The 21,390-nt window shown below is 34.3% G+C and overlaps 3 protein-coding genes across 5 annotated transcripts; 1 reads left to right on the forward strand and 2 right to left on the reverse strand.

Moving 5' to 3' along the window:
* Nucleotides 1-7,924: 7,924 nt before the first annotated feature.
* On the reverse strand, nucleotides 7,925-8,800 carry LOC105773417 (EG45-like domain containing protein). 2 transcript variants are annotated; one of them, XM_012595314.2, is made up of 3 exons: nucleotides 8,637-8,800; nucleotides 8,233-8,533; nucleotides 7,925-8,122 (listed from the first exon to the last, which is right to left on the reverse strand). In XM_012595314.2, exons 1-3 carry the CDS (start codon nucleotides 8,755-8,757, stop codon nucleotides 8,116-8,118), a joined length of 429 nt encoding a protein of 142 aa, XP_012450768.1. In that variant the 5' UTR covers nucleotides 8,758-8,800; the 3' UTR covers nucleotides 7,925-8,115. The 2 variants fall into 2 exon arrangements, with proteins under 2 accessions (XP_012450768.1, XP_012450767.1); XM_012595313.2 differs by having other exon boundaries at nucleotides 8,226-8,533.
* A 1,610-nt stretch (nucleotides 8,801-10,410) lies between these two features.
* On the reverse strand, nucleotides 10,411-14,591 carry LOC105773416 (26S proteasome regulatory subunit 8 homolog A). Its single transcript, XM_012595310.2, has 9 exons — nucleotides 14,287-14,591; nucleotides 13,233-13,330; nucleotides 12,814-13,038; nucleotides 12,602-12,664; nucleotides 12,343-12,506; nucleotides 11,959-12,115; nucleotides 11,751-11,849; nucleotides 11,041-11,151; nucleotides 10,411-10,754 (listed from the first exon to the last, which is right to left on the reverse strand). The coding sequence occupies exons 1-9, from the start codon at nucleotides 14,480-14,482 to the stop codon at nucleotides 10,614-10,616; spliced, it is 1,254 nt and encodes a 417-aa protein (XP_012450764.1). The 5' UTR covers nucleotides 14,483-14,591; the 3' UTR covers nucleotides 10,411-10,613.
* Nucleotides 14,592-17,187: 2,596 nt separating this feature from the next.
* LOC105773268 (uncharacterized) lies at nucleotides 17,188-21,141 on the forward strand. 2 transcript variants are annotated; one of them, XM_052632523.1, is made up of 7 exons: nucleotides 17,188-17,701; nucleotides 18,042-18,177; nucleotides 18,617-18,698; nucleotides 19,586-19,761; nucleotides 20,209-20,346; nucleotides 20,434-20,573; nucleotides 20,658-20,807. In XM_052632523.1, the coding sequence occupies exons 1-7, from the start codon at nucleotides 17,584-17,586 to the stop codon at nucleotides 20,675-20,677; spliced, it is 810 nt and encodes a 269-aa protein (XP_052488483.1). In that variant the 5' UTR covers nucleotides 17,188-17,583; the 3' UTR covers nucleotides 20,678-20,807. The 2 variants fall into 2 exon arrangements, with proteins under 2 accessions (XP_052488483.1, XP_012450460.1); XM_012595006.2 differs by having other exon boundaries at nucleotides 17,244-17,701; nucleotides 20,702-21,141.
* Nucleotides 21,142-21,390: the final 249 nt, after the last annotated feature.

Consider the following 21,390-nt stretch of genomic DNA (forward strand, 5'->3'; position numbering starts at 1 on the left):
CATTTCGTAAAACAATGTCACGACTCGGGTTTTTGAAATAAGTCGTGAATATCTTCAACCTCCTATGGGTCTTCGTCATCGATATCGTCCGAAACCTTATCAAGATCAGGGTCACTGAAATCTTCATCATTGTTGGACCCTTCTTCGACGTCTACATTGGTGCCTATCACCTCCGGATGCATTTGTAGATGGGGATTCGGGGACATGGTTGTTATATGAACTCCCACCATAATTTGGACTTTCAGACATTTGCGATGTTCCTCCATAGTCTGACTGATTTGTCCATCTAACATTAAGATCAAAGTCAAACCTGCGATGTTGACTTATTGGGCTGACATTCTCAGCAAGCTCGAAATTGGATAACTCAACTGGTTGGGAGGGGTTCTAATTCCTAGTCGACAACCATATTTTCATCATAGTGACCAAATCATCATCATCTAACAGTTGCATCTCCTTAAATTTCCACGGGTCTGTAGAGATTAGAAACTTGTAAAATAATTTGGACATCGCCCTTCCACAACAAATAGCTATTTTTGCACTGATCTTTCTTTTTATTTGTTCCAGCTTCACAGTTTTATTGAATCACAACCTTACTCTCTGTCGACATTAAAATACACAACCAACATCACCTTCTACAATTTCTCCATAAAAAAGAATGTACACCAAAAATAATGAGTTATTCATCTTCACCATAATTTCTGAGCTCTCCTACTAAACATAACAGTTTCTCTCTTTTCTTCTTATCTAGTTCAACTGTTACAAGAGTGTCAAAAAAATTTGTATATATAGCACCACAAAAGTCGTCAAGCCAAAGAGAATGACTCCACTAAAATAAAAATTTATTTTTTAATTAAAAACTAATTTAAAAAACTTCAAAAAAAATAATGGCAACTTGGTGGTCACACCATTCTCTATAACTCCACCATAAAATAATAAATTTAGTTTTAAAATAAATAAAAATCACTTTAAAAAATGGCAGCACCAATTTATTTGGCTCACCACTATTATTTATTTTTTGTCAGCCAATGATTGGCTGATGTGACAAGTGGGTGGCGCCAATCTCTTTGGCTCCACCAACTTTCACTATTCATTTCAGGTCATTTACGTATATAATAAAAAAGGGGTCATTTTTATAATTAATAAAAAAATCAGGTTATTTTTATAAAATAATCATTGGACTTCTTTTTTCTATTTTCTTCTTAATTTAATTTTAGAAAATTGCACCCAAGGTCATTAAATTATTAGTAAGTTTATGTTTTGGTCATTCCTGTAACACCCCTTACCCGCATTCCTGATCGGAACAGAGTATGAGGTATTACTAAATTTTTAAAAAAAATTTCGACAGCATTTCTGCTTATTTTTGCTTAAACCTCCTACAAGTTTTCAAACACAATTCAATATTCCAACCAAGTTCAGTTGTATAAAAATACACAATTTAACCATTAATAAACACTACATTTTAAATCGAACCATAACATATATTTACATGGTGACGCCCCATTACATAAGTCGTCTATACATGCCATAATTTCCGAATACTAGTAGCAAAATACCCAAACGTGGATGATAGTGTAGATGATTGTCGACTCGTCCCAATTCGAGTTGATGGAAATCACTATAATCAAGGGAAAAATAAAAACGAGTAAGCATATAGCTTAGTAAGTAAACATAGGACAAATAAATAAATTTCTCACATGACTACACCATAGTATAAATTTATTCACAAATAAATTTCATTGTTTGTGTAATTTCCAGCAAGCTGGTTTTCTGCATCATGACCACTAATTTATTTTTATCCGGAGCTACAGGTCTTCAAATTGAATTCCGTAAATTTTCCCTGAAACTAGACCCATATATCTTTCTATCATAAAATTTTCAGAATTTTTGGTCGAGTCAATTAGTACAGTTTATTCTTTAAATCTTCCCCTGTTTCACTATCCAACAATCCTGACCTCCCCTTACAAAAATTCACATAACTCTCTGTACAACTTTCAAACAATGTTCTAGTTTGTTTCTATTAAAAATAGACTAAAAAAGGAATCCAGGCATATATATTTCAAGCCATAATTATTTTTTTATAATTTTTTGTGATCTTCCAAAGTTGGAACAGGGGATTTCGAAATCAATCCAGCCCTGTCTCAGTAAAATTCAAATATCTCCAAAAATACAACTCTTTTGCTTGCTCTATTTCTTTCATATGAAAATAGACTCAATCAGATTCAATTTCATATATTATTTAACCTCTAATTCATTTTCCACCATTTATGGTGATTTTTCATAGTTGCCCAACTGCTGCCATTCAAAACAGTTTTGCATTCAAATTGTCTCTTTTTGTATTTTTGATTTTCCTCCCATCTTATACATGGGTTGATTAAGTATCAAACCCAATATTCCTCCCATAAACTTGTCCACCACATATATGAATATTCACCTTCCCAATTTACTCGTTGAACACTCGGAATGTTAACCGTTATCGGTGGATTCCGCACTTAGCAACCACCAATGAATCGGGGAATCAGCACACAGCAACCCCTTGGGGGAATCAGCACTTAGCAACCCCCTTCACATTTCAAAGATATGGTGGAATCAGCACTTAGCAACCACCAATGAATAGGGGAATTAGCACTTAGCAACCCCTCGGGGGAATCAGCACTTAGCAACCCTCTTTCACATTTAAAATACGGTGGGATCAGCACTTAGCAACCACCAATAGGTAGGGGAATCAGCACTTAGCAACCCCTCGGGGGAATCAGCACTTAGCAACCCCTTTATATGCAATATGCTCCGGCCCATTCCGAGTGTTCAACCAAAAACCGTGTTTTGCAACCCCTTACCACCTTTCCCAATTTAACAACATTTTTGGAATCTTGCCAAACATTTATTTTATATTCAAATAAATCTCAACACATATCAAATAATATCAAAATAATACATTAAGGGTGTGTTTGTTTGGTGGAAAATGTTTTCCAGAAAACATTTTCATTAATTTCCGGTGTTTGTTTTGTGTAAAATGATTTCCATAGGAAAACATTTTACAAACACGGGTAAAATCCAAAGCAAAATTTTGGAAATTGTCTTATCGATTTCTAATCCGTAAGACATTTTCCCTTTCTCCTTTCTCTTCTAAGCAAATTTTCTTCCACATCCTCTGCCTCCTCATCTCCGTTCGTCACCTCACCTCACCATCTCCGTCCGTCATCTCCGTCAACCGTCGGCCTTACTTGTATTTTAAAGAAACCTTAAAAAATTAGCAGCCACAGTCAAGAAAAGAAGACCCAGAAGTAGTGGTTCTCTCTCTGTCATCAACAGGTATTTTTTCTGTTTAATTCTTTTAAAAATCCAAATTGTTTGTTGAAACTTCCATTGTTGAATATTCCAGAAAACATTTTTTCTGTTTAATTTTCACTGATTTGATTCCAGAAAATCCAAATTGTTTGTTGAAACTTCCATTGTTGTAGTTTTTTTCTTTTTCTTTTTCTTTTTCTTTTTTCCCTTCTGAATTTCTTTGCTTTGATGTTTTTATTTTGTTATGTTTGAGATGATGACTGTTGGAATCATTTACAGATAAAGAGTCTTACAGGTGACAAATTCTGATTCTGGTAGTGCCAAAAACGATGTCGCTTTGTCTGATTCACCTGAGTTAAATGAGGAGAATAAGGAAAGTGCTGAGGATGCTAAAAGTGAGGCTGAAGTTGGTGTTTTGAGTACTGATTCAGTGACTAAGTTGGGCGAGTCAGAAGTGCAGAATAAGGGGCAGAAGGTGGAGGTGGAGATGGTGCACCCATGGCCTGAGTGGATAGAATTGATGGAGAGATTAGTGCAGCAAAATTATTTTGATCATAAAAGAAGAGATGATGAGAAGATGGTGGAAGACTTGGGATTTATATGACTAATGTTGTTGAGGAAGTCAAGGATGATGCTGGAATTGATTTTAAGGACTACAAGACTGTGCAAACTGCTTGTATCAATGTTGGTCCCTCTTTAGCAGTCTTCTGCTTCTTTGGTTGAATTAATATGTTCAATTTATGAAAAAATTGTTTATGGAAGGACTTATTTTGAATTACTTGTTTTGATTAGTGTTAGTTTGCCTGGCTCTGAAATAGAAAGTTGATTTCAGGTCATTGTCGAGACAGGATATTCAAATTTTGGTTGGTTTTGGATGCCCGAATGCTGACAAGAAGGTGGTTTTCTCTGCAAAACTCTTGAGGAAATGTGTCCACCTTGATGAAGGAGATGTAAGTATTGATTCTTTTACTCCTTTTTTGTTTACTAATATATAATGTTGCTTTCTTTTGGTGTTCTTCATATTTCAATTTTGCGGTTTTTTATGCGTAAGATTGCCATTCTTTCTTCTCTTTTCGATAGTGATAAATTGTTTTGTGAATCAAGTTTGTAGTTCCTACAGTTTGAGGAATTCTTGCGAGAGAGGATACCTTCTGACGAACAAAGAGGATGAGGCGTGAACTATTGATGTTATGCATGTCCTAGTGGCCTATGGTTTTGATTACGTGAATGGTTCAATGGTAAATGAATCTGTTCTAAAAAAAAAGTCTGTAAAAACTGTCGCCCGTAAGTTGCTTTATGAGGTTGTAAAGTTGAGTGTTGTTCCTATAGATCCAAATTATTATGAATAGTGAACATTTGTAGAAGTCCAAATCTCAATTTTTCATATGGACGATGCACCATTGTATACATTTGATCCATGGCCTGCATGTAGCAACTAGCTATACTTCAGCGGGTTCAAAATTCTAAAGATAACTTGTATAACCTTTTTGCGAATAATGACTGCAGGTTCGTCTGATTGAGGGAATAATTGATCAAGTTGAGGGAACAATTCATGTCTCTTGGTGCAGCCACGAGTTTTGGGAATTCCACAGATCAATAGATTGCGTGACTGGTTGGATAATTGGACGGGAAAAGTACATAATATGCTTGGTTATCAATTGAGGCTGAAACACCTAATCTCGTTACATCATGAATTTTTTTCTCCAGTTCCTTTCTGCCATTGTAACAATTTTGTTATTTGAAAAGGGCAAGAAAAAGGGAAAGTGAAATGATGAGCAATGAGGATAGAGATAAGCGTTTGTCATTTGCGGGTAGAGCTATCTTTGTATGATTCCTTTAGTAGGTATTGTTTGATCCTTAAATCTTTGTTCTGAAAGGAGCGGCTCATGTACTAAACTTTTAACTTTTTGGCATTTGTTGGAATGGCACTGGAATGCCTAAGGATATGGTTAACACTGCAAACACCAACCTTATCTTTCATTTTGTATTGGGATTTTTCATTAGATACAATCAGATATGATCCACTTTTGTGGATGAAAGTGCATTTTCATTTCAGATTAGATATTTTTCTATATGTTCTATATATTGTTCGGCTTCAATACATTACTAGACGAGCTGCTGCTACTTAGTTATTAAACTACAAATATGTTGATTAGTTTTTACCATTTACATGTGATGTGAATGAATCTTATAGGATTATTGTCAATCTTGAACAATTAAACCATTTGATTGATATATTTAATTTGATTTATTTATTTATAAATAAATTATTGCAATATATGAAAAAAATTTAAAATATAAAAAATTATTAATATGTATATAATTTTATTAATATATGTAAAAACAACTTTTCCGAAAAATATTTTCAGGAACTACCAAACAACAGAAAATATTTTACACAGATTCATCCAAACACCAGAAAATATTTTCAGTAAATCATTTTCCAGAAATGTAAATCATTTTCCAGAAATCATTTTCCGGAAAACATTTTACTGGCAAACAAACAGACCCTAAGTCACATGTTTACTTACCTCGGTGCAAAATATCGTAATTTTGCAATTTACTCCACAACTTTCTCTTTTCCCCGTTTGATGTATTCTTCTCGTCTTTCTTGATCTATAATAACAAATTTAACTCATTTAATGTTCACATTTATTAAAATAATCCTCCACCCAACTTTTTGAAAAATTACAATTTTGCTCCCAAACTTTTGCATATTTACATTTTCATCCCTAAGCTCGGAAATTAAACTTCATCTCTTATTATTATGTTTTATGACATGCTGAACATTTTTCTCTTCTATGACAACATCAAATTCTCACTCTAACACACACTTTTGAACATTAGGTATTTTTACCGATTATGTCTATTTACCCATTTTCGTTTAAAATTGCTTAGCAAAAGTTGTTTAACATAATTTCTAGCTTCATATTCCACCATAAAACAGAAAAATAAACACATTTCACCTATGAGTATTTTTCCAAATATGAACCCTAACACTAATTATTGATAGAATAAGCTAAATTAAGTTACCGGGACTCCAAAAACGTAAAGAACATTAAAAACGGGGCTTGGGATCACTTACTATGGAGCTTGGAAGCTTGAAAACCCTAACTATGGCTTCCCCCTTGCTGATTTCGTTCACCATGAAGAAGATGAGCATATTTTGCCATCTTTTTCCCATTTAATTCTATTTAATTACCAAATGACTAAAATGCCCTTACTTAAAAAAATCTATTTCACTAATTCTATGCCCATTTTTGTCCATCAACTAACTAATGGTCTAATTACCACACAAAGACCTCCAATTTAAAATTTCATAACAATTAGATACCTCTAAGATGTAGAACTCAACTTTTGCACTTTTTACAATTTAGTCTTTTTGACTAAATTGAGTGCCCAAACGTCGAAATTTTCGAACGAAATTTTTACGAAAATTTTCCGTGAAATTGTAGAGCATGAAAATATAATAATAACCATATTTTCTCTCGTCAGATTTGTGGTCCCGAAACCACTGTTCCGACTAGGCCCAGAGTTGGGCTGTTACAATTCCACTTCAAAAAAGTTATAAAATGATTATTAAACTTTTCGAAAGTTTTTATTTGAGTCACTAGAATGTTAAGTTTTTTTTTAAAGTTTAGTTAGTTAGCTTTAAGTGACGATTGATGATTGGTACAGTGGATTAATATATATCGACGAATAAAAAAATATACCTTAGATCCTAGTTGATCTGATAGTTAATGTCGGAGATCAGAGAAGACTACTATTTGGATTTGGTTCGTAGATTTGTGACGTTCAAAACTATGTCATGAAAAAAAAGTTGAACTATAAAATAGAAGATACATGAGAGCTTTCAATTGGTGAAAGCAGTGGAAATAGAGAAAGCCAAACAATAGTGTTATTATCAACCCAATGACTTAAATGATAACTTTGAAATAGTTTAATAACCATTTAGTAACTTTTAAAATTTGAGTAATCAAAACATAAATTTTCTAGTAGTTTAGTCACATTGGAGTTTAAGTCCTAACCAAAATTATTTTTCAGCCACAATTTTATATTGGAGGAAACCAAGGAATATCAGTAATTTATGTTATTAAATTTCTTAAATAATTTTAAATTATCCATAAACTTTTTAAAATTTTAATTTAGAGGATATTATGCAATTTAAACCCACAAGTACTCAATTGCTATAACCTCTTGATTCAATGGCAAAAATATTATATTGTAAAAATGACAGTTTAAATTGGATTCTAAATCTCATTCCTCTCCCCTAAAAAAACTATAACAAAAAGGTGTTTACTGAATTAATACTAGCTATAAAAGTCATTAAATTATGATTGGTACCAGGGAATGATTAATTTTTAATTAATCTTATTTTAGAAAACAACCATGATATAAAACTGTATCACCTTGATGGCAACGTCTATGGAAGTCTTTCAATAAGAGAGCATTTGCATTGCTTTACGTCAAGGGGAAGAAGCTCTTTTCTTTTGGTAAAGTAATGGCCAAAATAGTGTCGTGTTGCGTGGCGGAAGCTTCCAAATGGCAGGAAGCACACGCGAAAGAGAAACCAGACACCTCCCTTTTTTTTTTTTTTTAAATTAAAAAAATAATAAACACAAACAAACAAACGTTGATGTACAAGGAAATTAATTAATATTTACCAATGAAAAGAATCTCATAACATCAATCATCAATACGTTTTGCCCGTGTATAAACTCCGTCCAGGTACAATATTACTGAATTTCCAGATTTATATGTTGCTTGCTTCCTTGCCATTGCCTTGAACTGAGTATCCATATATCAGAGACTTGCAAGCACCATGCTAAACTAAACTCTGCAAGAAGCGATAAAAAGGAAGTTATGAAGTTGCAATATCTGAAATGAAAGAGTAATTAATTTATAAAGGAAGAAGATTGGGGGGAGGGGGGGGGGAGTACTACTGACTGTTGGAATTCAATGTTGATGGAGTCCATGGGTATATTGGTAATTCCGCCAAAAGCAGTTTCGGAAAGGACAATGGTGGTGGATTGAGCGGAAGGTGGGGAGAGAGCGGTAGGAGCATAATCAACGATCTTGACCTGGATAGTCTGGTCGGGGACACAAGTCCCTGGCTGGGAAGCACTTATGCATCTCACCAGGTATTGCCTTCCGCATGATGCTCCATTGTCCCATATCCCATCTCCTGCTGCTGCGAACAGATTGCTTGATGGGAACTGGGTTTGATCTTCCCCAAAGCACGCCGTAGCTGCATCCCCATCATCATTTAATTAAAATTACAAACAGAAACTAGCACACACTATGATTTGTGTAGATCTTATTTTTCATGCTTGGGTTGGGTTGGTACTCACGTAAATATGGAGGGCTGTACTGGGCAGCAGTCCCAACATCACCATGGCAGACGTGGAAAAACTGGGAAACTGAAAGAAAATAGCATACAAATGGAAGGAGTAATCGTTTCTTAATATCCATCTTCGAAACGGAAAGAAAGCAAGTAAAAAGGATGTCATGGCTTGACTCATATATATGAATTGTCAATCACTGCCAACTCATGACGCGGAATTCTATTGTTTATTTATTTATTTTTAATATAGACGTGGATGGTGGGTTTTGACCATTGACCCATCCATAATTAAATTACCTTCTTATTTATTGTGACTTTGTGAGTGAGATCGTACGCTAGAAGCTCAGTTCACTTGCAATTTTCATGCTTCAAATTATGATGAACTGAACCTGTGGTTAGCAACTTTTGACCACATTGTTGAATGTCACTGGCTGTTCAACTACCCCCAGTATAAGTTTCACATGTCACAATTTGGTGCTCTTCTCAATACTTAAAATAAGATTCTATTTTAAGACCATCTATAGAATCTTATAATTACAGAGATGAACATTCGATCGAATCGAATCAGATAAAATAAAAAAATTTCGAGTTAATCGAGTTAACAAATCATATTTTATCATCCTAATTTAATTTAAAATTTTCTTGAATCGAGTCGAGTGAGATGGAATTCGAATCGAATATATTTGTTCGAGTTAAATTTTAAAAAATAAGTTTAGATCCTTGTAACCACTGTCACCCGTCGTAATAAAATTTGTCCACTTTAATCAAATTTTTTATTAATTTTCATCACCTCATAATTTATTTATTAATTTTTATATATTGGTTAGTTTCTTTGCTTGCTTAGTTATTTCAATTATCTTCATATTCTTGTCACTATGTATTTTGAAATGTAAAATATAATTTTTAATAAAAGTTATTTTAAAAATAAAATGTGAAATTGATACCAATATAAAATTTTAACACAAATATTTTATGGCATAATTAATAATTCAATTTTAATATAAATATTAAATATGACTAAACAATTCAATAATATAAATAATATAAAATGTGAAATTTAATTTAATAATATAAATAGTAGATATAAATAAAATTATTACTATTTATATTTAGTGATTTTTTGGATAATTTTGAGTTTTTATTTTAGAGTAAAAGGTGAGAAGTAAAAGTTTACAAAAAAATAAAAAGTTTTGGGAATAAAAGTTTGAGGGAAAATAAATAGGAGAGTAAAATTTTAGAGAGAAAATATTAAAAAAAATTGGAGGGGGAGAGTTTGAGGTAGATGAGAGGTGGGATGGAAAGAGAATAAAAGTTTTAAGAAAAAAGTGGGAGGGAGTAAAAATTTTAAGAGAAAATAAAAAGTTTTGAGGGTTTTTAAGAGTAAAATTTTGAGAAAAAATAATTAGGAGAGTAAAATTTTAGTGAGAAATAGATTTTGAGTAGATTGGGAGGTTGGGAGGGGAGTAAAAGTTTTGGAGGGAAAGTGGGAGGGAGTAAAAGTTTTGAGGGAAAAGTAACAAAGTTTGAGAGTTTAGAGTAAAAATATAAAATATTATAATTTGATATTTGAATTATTCAAGTTATTCGAATTCGAAAATTCAACTCGATTCGAACTCGAAATTTGAAAAAAAATTTAAGTTGATTCGAATAACTCGATTTAACTCGAAATTTTTCGAGTCGAATTGAGTTTTGCTCACCCTAGAATCTTATGTTACTACTTTAACGGAGTCAGTTGCCTGCCTCCATTGTAAACCAAGCGCTGTATGTATTATCCACAACTCTGCAAGTCAAACCAAGTTGTTCATTTAAAAATAATAATAATAATCCTCTCCTAGCAACTCTGAAAGACAGCCTTGTCAAGAAAACAGATGCATGGTACCAAGCATAACGGCAAATTGTGTACTAAATAGTCCATACATTGTGTTTTGAGTATTGGGATGAGGTTTTCACATGTTCCATCTTTCCCCAAAACAAAAAAACGTAATCACTTCCAAAGCTTCCGTAAGGACATGTTTTTCTCGGTCTCCTTCTTCATCACCTTCGCCACTGCCATCTCAAAATCTTCTTGTGTTACATGGACTCTCCTTTCCCTCAATGCAAACATCCCTGCTTCTGTGCATACCGCCTGCCAAAATAAACAAGACCAATTCATCATAATTACAAAAGTTCCATCAAAGGCTTCTAGCATAACATCAAAACATATGAGATTATATTTCATAATGACATCGCTTGAAACATAAAAATCTTCAAACTGAAGATTGAATGATCTCTCTCTTTGCTTAAGAGGTTAGGGACCTAGAAGGAAAGATGCTATTCCCAGCTTGCCACAATATTCAAACCAAAAGATTATAGTTTCTGTTTATCCAGTAAAACCAGGCACCATTTAATTAACCGAGTATCTGTAAACATACCTTAAGCTCTGCACCAGAAGCACCATTCATCTTCTCTGCAATCTTCTTTAGATCAATCCCTCGCATCAAGTTCATTCTTCTAGAATGTATTTTTAAGATGTCCAGTCGAGACTGCATATAATTGGACACAAAACATAAGTACCAATAGCGCTGCAAGCTCTCTAAGAACAGAGAAATTCAAGTACAACAATAGGCAGCAAACCACTGCCATTATATGATTGCTCTTATTCCCAGCAGATTCTTCAGGATACCGAGAAAAGATTGATCACAATGACAAAAGAACCTTAACAACTACCTCACTGACACTTTTGCCTGTATAGACAAAGTCTAAAATGTCAAGAATCTTCTATTTGGTCAGTGGCAGAGCATTACATGAGCAACAACACAATAAGAGATTAAAAAATCATTCACGTAAGGAATCACCAACTGCCAGAACATGACAGAGGAAGTTGCTAGACAGTAACTTTAGTAGATCTAATGCAAAACTTGACACATAACACAATAATGCAATAATTGAGAAATGAACTCATCAGAGTGCAATATTTTCAGTTCAAATACAACACGAGCATACCTTTTATTCTTTAAAACATATGTAAGAACAAGGTAGCAATGAGGGAGTGGCCTTTCTATGGGCCTAACCTAAAAAAGATTAATGGCACTAAAATGCTCACAGGCACATAACAATGAACAGCAAAGGCAATGTTAAGTACCTCCTCATTGGGATTTGGAAATTCAATCTTCCTGTCAATCCGTCCTGGCCTAAGAAGAGCTTGGTCCAAGATATCTATCCGATTTGTGGCCATCAGAACCTGTTCATTAGAGTAAGTTAGGAAGTAAAAAAAATGTCAGTATGCAAACTACAAAATGGTCTCCCTAATTCATTACATTAGTACTTCAGTGAAGTAACTAATACACTACCTTGATCTTGTTAGATGCTTCAAATCCATCAAGCTGGTTGAGAAGCTCCAACATGGTACGCTGCACCTCGCTATCACCATTTCCACTTCCAGATTCCATTCGAGCAGATCCAATACTGTCTATCTCATCCATAAATATAATTGATGGAGCATGCTCTCTGGGAGAAAATGAGAAGGAATCACTTAAATAAATACAAAGCAAAACTATGACAGTTTGATAGATAATCAGACAGAAGCAACCCTACTTTGTGTTTCATGCTACAAAATATTTGGCTATTTGCTAAAGCATAATTCCAGATAATAAGTTTTGCCTTGCTAGTATCTATAACATGATCCGCATATTTATTTGTTTAAAATTAAGGACACCAAACAAGGAAGAACTTACCTGGCCATAACAAATAGTTCTCTAACCATTCGAGAACCCTCCCCGATATATTTCTGAACTAATTCAGAACCAGAAACCCTGATAAAGGTACAATCAGTATGATGGGCCACAGCTCTAGCCAATAGTGTTTTTCCTGTACCAGGAGGTCCATAAAGCAGGACACCCTATAATTTATGACAGGGAGCAAGATTTAGTTTTACAGTGAAATCATATGAGAAGCAAATCAACATAAAGATATCACTTGGCAGAATAATAGTACCTTTGGCTGGGCTATTCCAAGGCTTTCAAACAATTCAGGATGTTTAATTGGAAGTTCAATAACCTACAAATTATACCAGAAAGTAGGTGTAAAAAATTAAACCAACCCACATCTGCATATGGGATTAATAATGAACCATAACACTAAAAAGAAAAAAAAAACAGAAAGTGATAATCCATAAATGAACAAATCAAGCAAGTTCAAAAGCAAACCTCTTTTATCTCTTTAATTTGTTGATCAAGACCACCAATCATATCATATGTAGAATCTGGAACTTTTTCAACTTTCATAAGGTTAACCAAAGGGTCTACTTTGCTAGGTAAGATCAGATGGAGAACATAGCTGTCATTACGCAGAGCAACTCTTGTTGATGGTGTGATTTTTGTGATATCAATATTCTTGTCAATATCGACAACATATTTTCCTTCCGGATGGACCTAGAGAACAAATTCAAAATATTGCCCAGTAAGATTGATGACACTCTAAATCACACCATAGATTGCTGAATGAGAAAATAATTAGTTCCAGGATTAAATACTGAAACATCAAGTTTTCTGCCTATAACAAGATATTGTTCCCATTAATTAAGTCAAAGAGAGCTAAAACTAGGAAGGATAAAAGGATAACATACCTTGACTAAAACCTTGTTTTTACCCATAACTTTCACAACCTCACCAACATAGGATCCAGGCTCCTGAAGCAGCTGCAGTTCCTCTCTAAGCATTCTAACTGTCCAATGTGCAAACATTTTAAGTACTTATATAACAAATAGACCATAAGAAGCAAATTTAAGAAAAAATTATCTTAAAAGTTCCACCCCTGAATATCAAGGCTCTACAAATGTGTGTTTCCAAGTTGATGCTATAATAAAGAAGAGGCTAAAAAGAAGGCCACATAACCACCAGCACAATAATTCCAGATGTATAAGATGCACCGTCAATTAAAAATGCAATGATAGTCAAATACGCACACCCTTTCCAATCATAAGTATACTAATCTAGTAAACAACAAAGCATGTGGCAACATATATATAGATCATTACACATCAATGACAAATAACGAGCACTGGTATGAGCTTTCTATTTCAAACCACACATAGTTTCCAACCCTAGAGAAAAAGAAAATTGGATTTATGATGTATATTTTATTGACAAGATAAAATGACGCCTTTTTCTTGCAGTTTTTACTTGCAAAAATCGAGGCCTTCAAATTTCAACAAAAATTTTGCATAATCTACTATCAATTCTAGTTAACAATTTTAAAAATGTGCTGAATCAGAATATATATTTCATTGAAATAACCAATAATTACTCTTACATCTAGACTAGAACAGAATTAAACAACCTCCAAGTCCTATATAATCCTTTGTTCCGCTGCTTTTTAAATTTATCAAATAAGACAACACAACTCCCAAAGTAGCAAGCAGATAGAATCACCGCTTTAATTTCTACAATTTACCAAATCAATAACATTCATCTTCCCTTACTAACCTTAATTCAACCATATATCACCGTTTTCTCACATATTAAACCACCAAGATAACAACATCCCATAAAAATAAACAAAACCCTAATCACATATCGACAATCTCAAACAAGCCAATTTGTTATTCTTTAAAAAAAAAACAAAAAAAGAAACTAAGAAAATAAATGGAGGCAAACCAAGAAATATTAGTATTAAAGTACCACGAGAATTGAGCTCGTTGCGTTGGGCTTCGAGTCGGTTCAAATTGTGGGTTTTTTGGCGGAGATTGAGCTGGAGCTCGTGGATGTGTTGAAGATAGTATTGTCGGAGGCCCTCCCCTTGCTTGGCACCGCTCTTGGCGGTGCACATCTCTTCCGCAGATGCCTGTTGCTTCCTCTCGATAGCGACCGTCGCCATTTGAGTTTACTTCTAGGTTCTTGATTTTGGAAACTACAATGGCACTCAGATACTTGGTACAAGGGGATTTTTCTTTGACAACAAGTTTTGATTTGGAATTGGAATTAAAATGGTGTTTTTGTTTGGGGTTATATATGCAATTTACAAAGTCTTGCCTCAGTTTTGGGTGAAATATTAATGGGTTTCGCGGTAGTTGGGCCTTGTCAATTTTTTCTATTACTAAAGACTCGGCACCTGATTTTTTATTTTTAAATTTTTTTTTAAGATCGTTTTCGTAGTTTTATCATTGCTGTTTGAATTTAAAAATAAAAACTAAAAAAAATCAGGTGCATTCATATTATTATTATTTATTAAATAAGTCCTTTTTTTTAAATAGATCCACTTATTATACCCTCAATGACTAATTCTCTATTATTAATACAATTGAAAAATACTTTTTAACAAAAATAGTTTTGAAAAGTGTGATAGAAAAATGCTATGAAAAATCATGATTTGTATAATAATTAACTAATTTAAACTATAAATTTTAAATAGGTACATAACAATAAACGAAACCAGTCTGCATAGAGCTCCCCATATGAAAATCTGTAGACAAAAGCAAATATCAAGACCATTAACCCAAGGCTCGATCCTCAGAAAGGCACACACCCATCCCGTCTCGATGAACCTGGCCAGCAATGCACACTCGAATCTCTTCGGTCCAAACAAGATCATCATCAGCTGAGACATCTTACTTTGAGAGAATGTGAGCCGCCTGATTTGCTCCATCACAAACATGGCAAAAGACACAAACCCATCAATCTCAGGCCGTAGAAGAAAGCTTTTTAATGACCGTTAAACTACCACCTTCTAATATGACATCTTGGTCATAAGTGAAAATCATAGAACGGATGGCAAACATAGCCTCAGCCGCGAAAGGGGAATGCACATCCCATACACGAACTAGAGTCATCTCAGCCATACCCGAAGGGGCACAGAAAGTCACGTCAAAATTCACCTTGTAGATGCCAGAAGGTGGGGGAGTCCAACAGAGGGAGCAGTGCCAACAAAGGAATGATCCTGAAGGTGAGACAATATCAACTTAACAATCTCAATAAGTGAAAACCTTTTACCCTCGTGGACATACAAATTACGAGCTTACTAAAGACACCGAATAGTAACTGAAATCTTCAAGCAAGTATCTGAAAACCACCATTCTTGCAAACAATAGGCAAACCGCGCAAGTATGAGGGCATCCAAAGCAGATATGGGGAACTGTCTCAGAAGCGAATTGACACAAGCTACCCGAAATAATCCGCCTAGCAGACAGCGCAACTTTAACAGGTACAAAGCCCTTATAGAATCTACAAACTGTAAGCAGAATCTTCTTAGGGAGTTCTAAATTCCATAACCTGTTATAGAAATGTTGATCCATACGATCCTGCAATGTATTACAACTCAAATCCAGAAGCACCTTGTAACCTGAACCAACACTATAGACCCCCGAGCTATCATGCTGCCAGACCAGAAAATCATCCATGCCTATAATAAGGTTTGCCTCACTAGCATCAAATAGGTAAGGCAACAAATCCACTTTCCAAACCAGAGACCAAAGAAACAGAGGGGTCATGTTGAACTCTTTGCACTTTGCAGGTAGATGGGTGAGGGAGCCATTTATCATCATAAATATTTATAGGATGCCCAGTACCAACCTGACAACGAAGACCCGATTCCAACAATCCACGGGACGACCAGATTCTTCGCCATGCCAAAGAAGGACCACTAAATTATATCACTTTTGTCCATTTCTATACTTAAAATTTTATTTTGGCATTAAAAAAAAACAACAGCAGACTTGTTGCAACTTTGACAACATATCACATGACGCAGCCAATTAGAACAGAGGCGGATTCTCATTAAAGTACCCCAAAGTTTTTGAAAATTTTAGTTATACCCTTAAATTTTTTAGCAAATTTTAATTAACCTCCTAAAATTTTTAAAATTATTATTAAACCTTTGAAAAATTTTAAAAATTTCTATTAGGCTCTTCAAACATTTTTTTGATTAAAATTTTCAAAAAACCTCAAAAAATTTTGAAAGTTTTACTAGACTTACCAAAATTTATGAAAATTCTCACTAAAGCCTTCAAAGATTTTAAAATTTTTACTTGGGCTTAGAACATGACGTGGGTCATTTATATGTGTTAAAATGATATATATAATCTTAAAATTATAGAAATAATTAAACACTTTAGAGAATTATTTACAAAAAATAATGAAAGCCTTGTCTATTTAAAAATATAAATATTTATATATCTAAAATATATATATAAAATATTGTATGTTTTGAAATTTCCTTCAAAGAAGATAACAAAATAAAACAATTTTGATTTAGTAAAATTTAATGCTTATATTTGAATAATTGATAACAACATGTTAATGAGGCTTTGACATATTTGGATTTTTTTTTACATTATTCTATGTTTAATTTTATTTAAATCCAAATTTAGGATATATTTCTATTTTCAACTCATAGTCATTCATATTAAATTTATTCTAATTCTGATTCCTATAAACTTCTAAAATGAAGAACAGATACAATGATAAGTGGGAGATTTTTTTCAAAACAATGGGGGCGAAGTGGAACTTTCAGCAACCTTCCGCTCAGTCCGGATAAAGTATATACCATCTCTTTTCTACCTTAAAAATAGAAAGTTGGAAAAAGTGGATTAAGTAAACTGGAAAGCCAGCCTATAAGATGACATCCATAGCACGTTCCCCCTTGCGCCTTAGCCACGCCCCTTTCATATTCATTGCTCTGTGCCTGTATCCCATTTGTTTCATTTTTCCCTCTTAACGTTTTCGCATCAGAGCCCGGGATTCATTAATCATAGACTCTTCTCACCTGTATTAAACTACCGCCATTCCTTTACATTTTGATCCCCAAAAGAAAGGGAAAAAAAACCCAACTTGTCTTTTTTTATTCTTTGGGTTTGTGTAGATTTGTTAAGGATTGTAAGGTTGTTCTCTTGTTTTGTTTTGTGATCAAAAAAGGGTTTTCTTTTCTTTTGTTTTTTCTCCATTGGTGTTTGGTTTGTAAGAAGTAAAAAAAGAAGAAGGAAAATGGACAAGAAAAAGATTGCGGTCCCACTTGTATGTCATGGCCATTCACGTCCTGTTGTGGATCTCTTTTATAGTCCTGTCACTCTAGATGGCTTTTTTCTCATTAGTGCCAGCAAAGGTAATTACTATTTAGTATTTACTTGGTCTCTGATTTTTGTTCTTCTGTAAAATGCATTATGATTTTGTTGTTTATTTATTGTCTCTGGAAAGGGGTTTATATACAAGTAATTGATTGTCTTAAATCCACTTTTTAATCCCTTTCTAGGCTTATTTGTAGTGTATATTTGATTGATTTGATTATATAAATCATTATATGAATATAAGTGGTGGCTATTAGTACATTATAATGTTAAGACCTTAATTTTCCATAGAACAATGAAAGATATGTAGTTCTTTAGAGGGATAAATTGATATTGATCTCATGCTCATAAAAATGATGTTTTATTTGCCTGGTTCAGATTCCAGTCCCATGCTGAGGAATGGTGAAACTGGAGATTGGATAGGAACGTTTGAAGGACACAAGGGAGCAGTGTGGAGTGTTTGCTTGGATACAAACGCTTTACGGGCTGCTTCTGGTTCTGCCGACTTTACTGCGTAGTTATTCATTCTTGATCGCTGTTATTTGCTATATGTTTTTGTACTCTAAAAGTTGTTTGTTTGTTTGTTTATTGTTTGTGATTGCATATATATGCAGATTGTGTATATAATACGGGAGGTCTTTGAACATCTCACTATAAATTGCCAATTTGTATTGTTGCTTTTCTTGTGCCTGCTCTATACGATTTTCTATCTGCTGTTGCTTATTGATTCTCAAAAAATGTACTATCACTTAAAAGTGGACAATACTTTTAATAATGGTTTGCTTACCCTACATAACTGCTCGTGCTTCAATCTCCTGCTGCTATAGTTTGAATTGAGATATTTTAACTTGGAATCTTGGACAGTATATGTTGTTTCAACTGCTGTTTCTTTATGGGGTTGTTCATTGATAAAAGGTTGATAGATCTTGTGAAATGCCATTTCTTTTGTGCAGGAAAGTGTGGAATGCACTAACAGGTGACATATTGCACTCATTTGAGCATAAGCATATAGTTCGAGCTTGTGCTTTTTCTGAGGTAAATTCGGTGCTTTTCATTTCGTTTAAGCTTTCACTTGGATGAACTAGTCTAGTTGATACATGGTGGAATATGGTAGGGCAAATTAAAGAAAGATATGGTGTTAGAAATGTGAACAGCTTATGTGGGTTTGTGAATCATCGTTCTTTTGATAAAAGGATATTTATACGATATATTAGGCAGGTTGTTGAACAGCTTTCTAGGTTACCCTTTTTGTCATTATTACTATGTGAAAGTAATTTTAATTGCTTACAGATAACCTCTGTGGTTCTTGTGAATAGTACTGATTGTTTCTAAATGCAAGCTAGTAGTGCAACACTTAATGGCTTCTCTTGATCTTTAGTTTATTTGGTTGCCTTGACAAGGAAATTTAAACTATGTTTTGACTTCTGAAGGCCTGGTCAACATGCAATGAATTTTTGTCACAATTATCATAATATTTTTGTTCATTTTGTTATTCTTGTAAGGAATTTATTAGAATACGAAGGAACCTCTACCTTCTCTGCTATTACAGATATAGGTGGACCATTTCTCCACTATTAAAGCCGTAATTGTTGATACTATCATATTAACATGGAAAATCGTAAATAAAGACATTCTGAATTGACTTGCGTAAATTTGTCCATATATGAAGTCATACTCATAGGAGTCATGGTGAATGTTGGGATTATTAAAAAGATAGTGCATTGTTCTATCTTATCTGAAAATAGCACTAGTTTTCAGTTTTTCTTAAAGGCCTTTTGCTCATCATTAGTTAAGTTCTGTTGTGGAATTGTTGATTTCTTTGTACCCAATATTAAATTTTGGCCAAGAACTCTAATTGTTATTGCCTGTTTTACTTCTTGCTTGTTATTCACCTCATTCAAGGGTTTCTGATTTTGAATCAGGATACACGCCTTCTTTTGACTGGAGGAATAGAGAAAGTCCTCCGTATTTATGATTTGAATCATCCAGAAGCACCTCTGAGAGAAGTAGACAAATCTCCTGGATCAGTCAGAACGGTTTCATGGATGCATAGTGATCAGACGTTATTAAGTTCTTGCACTGATATGGGGGGTGTCAGGTATCCATCTCCCTCGTATGGAGTTTCTTTCATGTAACTTCTGTAGCATATGTAGTTCATTGTTCTTTAAAAGAAAGCATTTTGCTTGCTTTTGTTGTTATTTAGTATCGATTCCTATTACCTGCTTGGATACCATGACACTTTAGTTGGAGGGTTTGAGACCAAATCTGTAGATGCATGAATTTCAGTGGACAACAGTTTTAACTTTTGTATGTAAGCTTATTTCAGAGGGAGGGAGAAAGCAGAATAGCACACGACATATAAGTAGTTGCAGTCCAGATGCCTGCTTGTTGATTCAGTAAATTTTTAGTTAATTTAAAGCATTTTTACAGGGTATATAACTGTGTCAAATTTATCTCATATGTTGTTATTAACCTAGTGTAATGTTTGTCATGGTTATGGCTTCTTTGCCCTCTCCTATTTCTGAATTTCTTACTGGCTGTACAGATTATGGGATGTAAGGAGTGGTAAAATAGTTCAAACACTAGAGACCAAGTCACCTGTGACCAGTGCTGAAGTGAGTCAAGATGGCCGATATATTACAACTGCAGATGGAGCTACAGTTAAGTTCTGGGATGCAGACCAGTAAGTTCCAACTTCAACTGAGATTGGTCTGATTGTTGTGCTAGAATATCTACTCTTAATTGATCTTTGCATTATGCCTTTACTCAGCTTTGGGTTGGTAAAGAGCTACAACATGCCTTGCACGGTTGAATCGGCTTCATTGGAACCAAAATATGGAAATAAATTCATTGCCGGAGGAGAAGATATGTGGGTTCGTGTTTTTGATTTCCACACCGGAGATGAGACAGGTATGTTCTCAAACGTAATATGTGGCTTTGCACAATAGATTTGGTGCTTGAATCCACATGTCATATGTGATCTCATGTTTTTAGTTTCCATTTTTTCCCCATGACTGATTGACATCGGGGGTGTGCAGCATGCAACAAGGGTCATCACGGTCCTGTACATTGTGTACGTTTCTCACCAGGAGGGGAATCATATGCCTCAGGATCCGAGGATGGAACTATCAGAATATGGCAGACAGGCCCTTTGACTGATCATGAAGAAACCAAATCACATGCAGCAAACGGATCAGTTGGAAAGGTGAAGGTATCAGTGGAAGAAGTTTCGCGGAAGATTGGGGGCTTCCATATTGCAGAAGAGGGCAAGACCAAGGAGAAAGAGTAAACAAGAGGGTGATAATATCGAGCAGTCTGCAGGCATAATTGCATTCAGCCAACATCTTCAACATAGTTTTTCATATCAGACTTTCTTTTCTATTTTTGTATAAATTCTAGTTTTGAATTTGATGATATATATGTAAACTTGGACTAATGTTTTGTAAAAAGTAGTAATGACATCTATACTTTAAATTTATGGTGTTGGTGTGATCACTCACATCCACAAGTCATCCAAGGACTACACTATAATGTCTTACTGCTTGCCAAGTCTCTATCAGAAAGCAATGGATTTATTATTAGCTCAGGGAACGTTTTATGATAAAATTGCATGTTCCACGGTCGGTTGGCCGCAGCCCCTGATGAGTCCAAAGATCAAATTTTAGAGATGATTATCGTTCCAAGGCATGTGGAGGCTAAGTGTGGGTGCATAAGCTAACTTAATCAA

This window comes from Gossypium raimondii, chromosome 6 (assembly GCF_025698545.1).
Source record: "Gossypium raimondii isolate GPD5lz chromosome 6, ASM2569854v1, whole genome shotgun sequence".
Lineage (NCBI taxonomy): Eukaryota > Viridiplantae > Streptophyta > Magnoliopsida > Malvales > Malvaceae > Gossypium > Gossypium raimondii.

Coding starts and splice junctions, on each gene's coding strand:
- LOC105773268 (XM_012595006.2), top strand. CDS start 17,584: ATGGACAAGAAAAAGATTGCGGTCCCACTTGTATGTCATGGCCATTCA. Junction 18,178..18,616: donor GGTTCTGCCGACTTTACTGC/GTAGTTATTCAT, acceptor TCTTTTGTGCAG/GAAAGTGTGGAATGCACTAA. Junction 19,762..20,208: donor ACTGATATGGGGGGTGTCAG/GTATCCATCTCC, acceptor CTGGCTGTACAG/ATTATGGGATGTAAGGAGTG.
- LOC105773416 (XM_012595310.2), bottom strand. CDS start 14,482: ATGGCGACGGTCGCTATCGAGAGGAAGCAACAGGCATCTGCGGAAGAG. Junction 13,331..14,286: donor CAACGAGCTCAATTCTCGTG/GTACTTTAATAC, acceptor CACATTGGACAG/TTAGAATGCTTAGAGAGGAA. Junction 12,116..12,342: donor GAACTATTTGTTATGGCCAG/GTAAGTTCTTCC, acceptor ATTTTCTCCCAG/AGAGCATGCTCCATCAATTA.
- LOC105773417 (XM_012595313.2), bottom strand. CDS start 8,757: ATGGATATTAAGAAACGATTACTCCTTCCATTTGTATGCTATTTTCTT. Junction 8,534..8,636: donor GTACAGCCCTCCATATTTAC/GTGAGTACCAAC, acceptor ATGGGGATGCAG/CTACGGCGTGCTTTGGGGAA.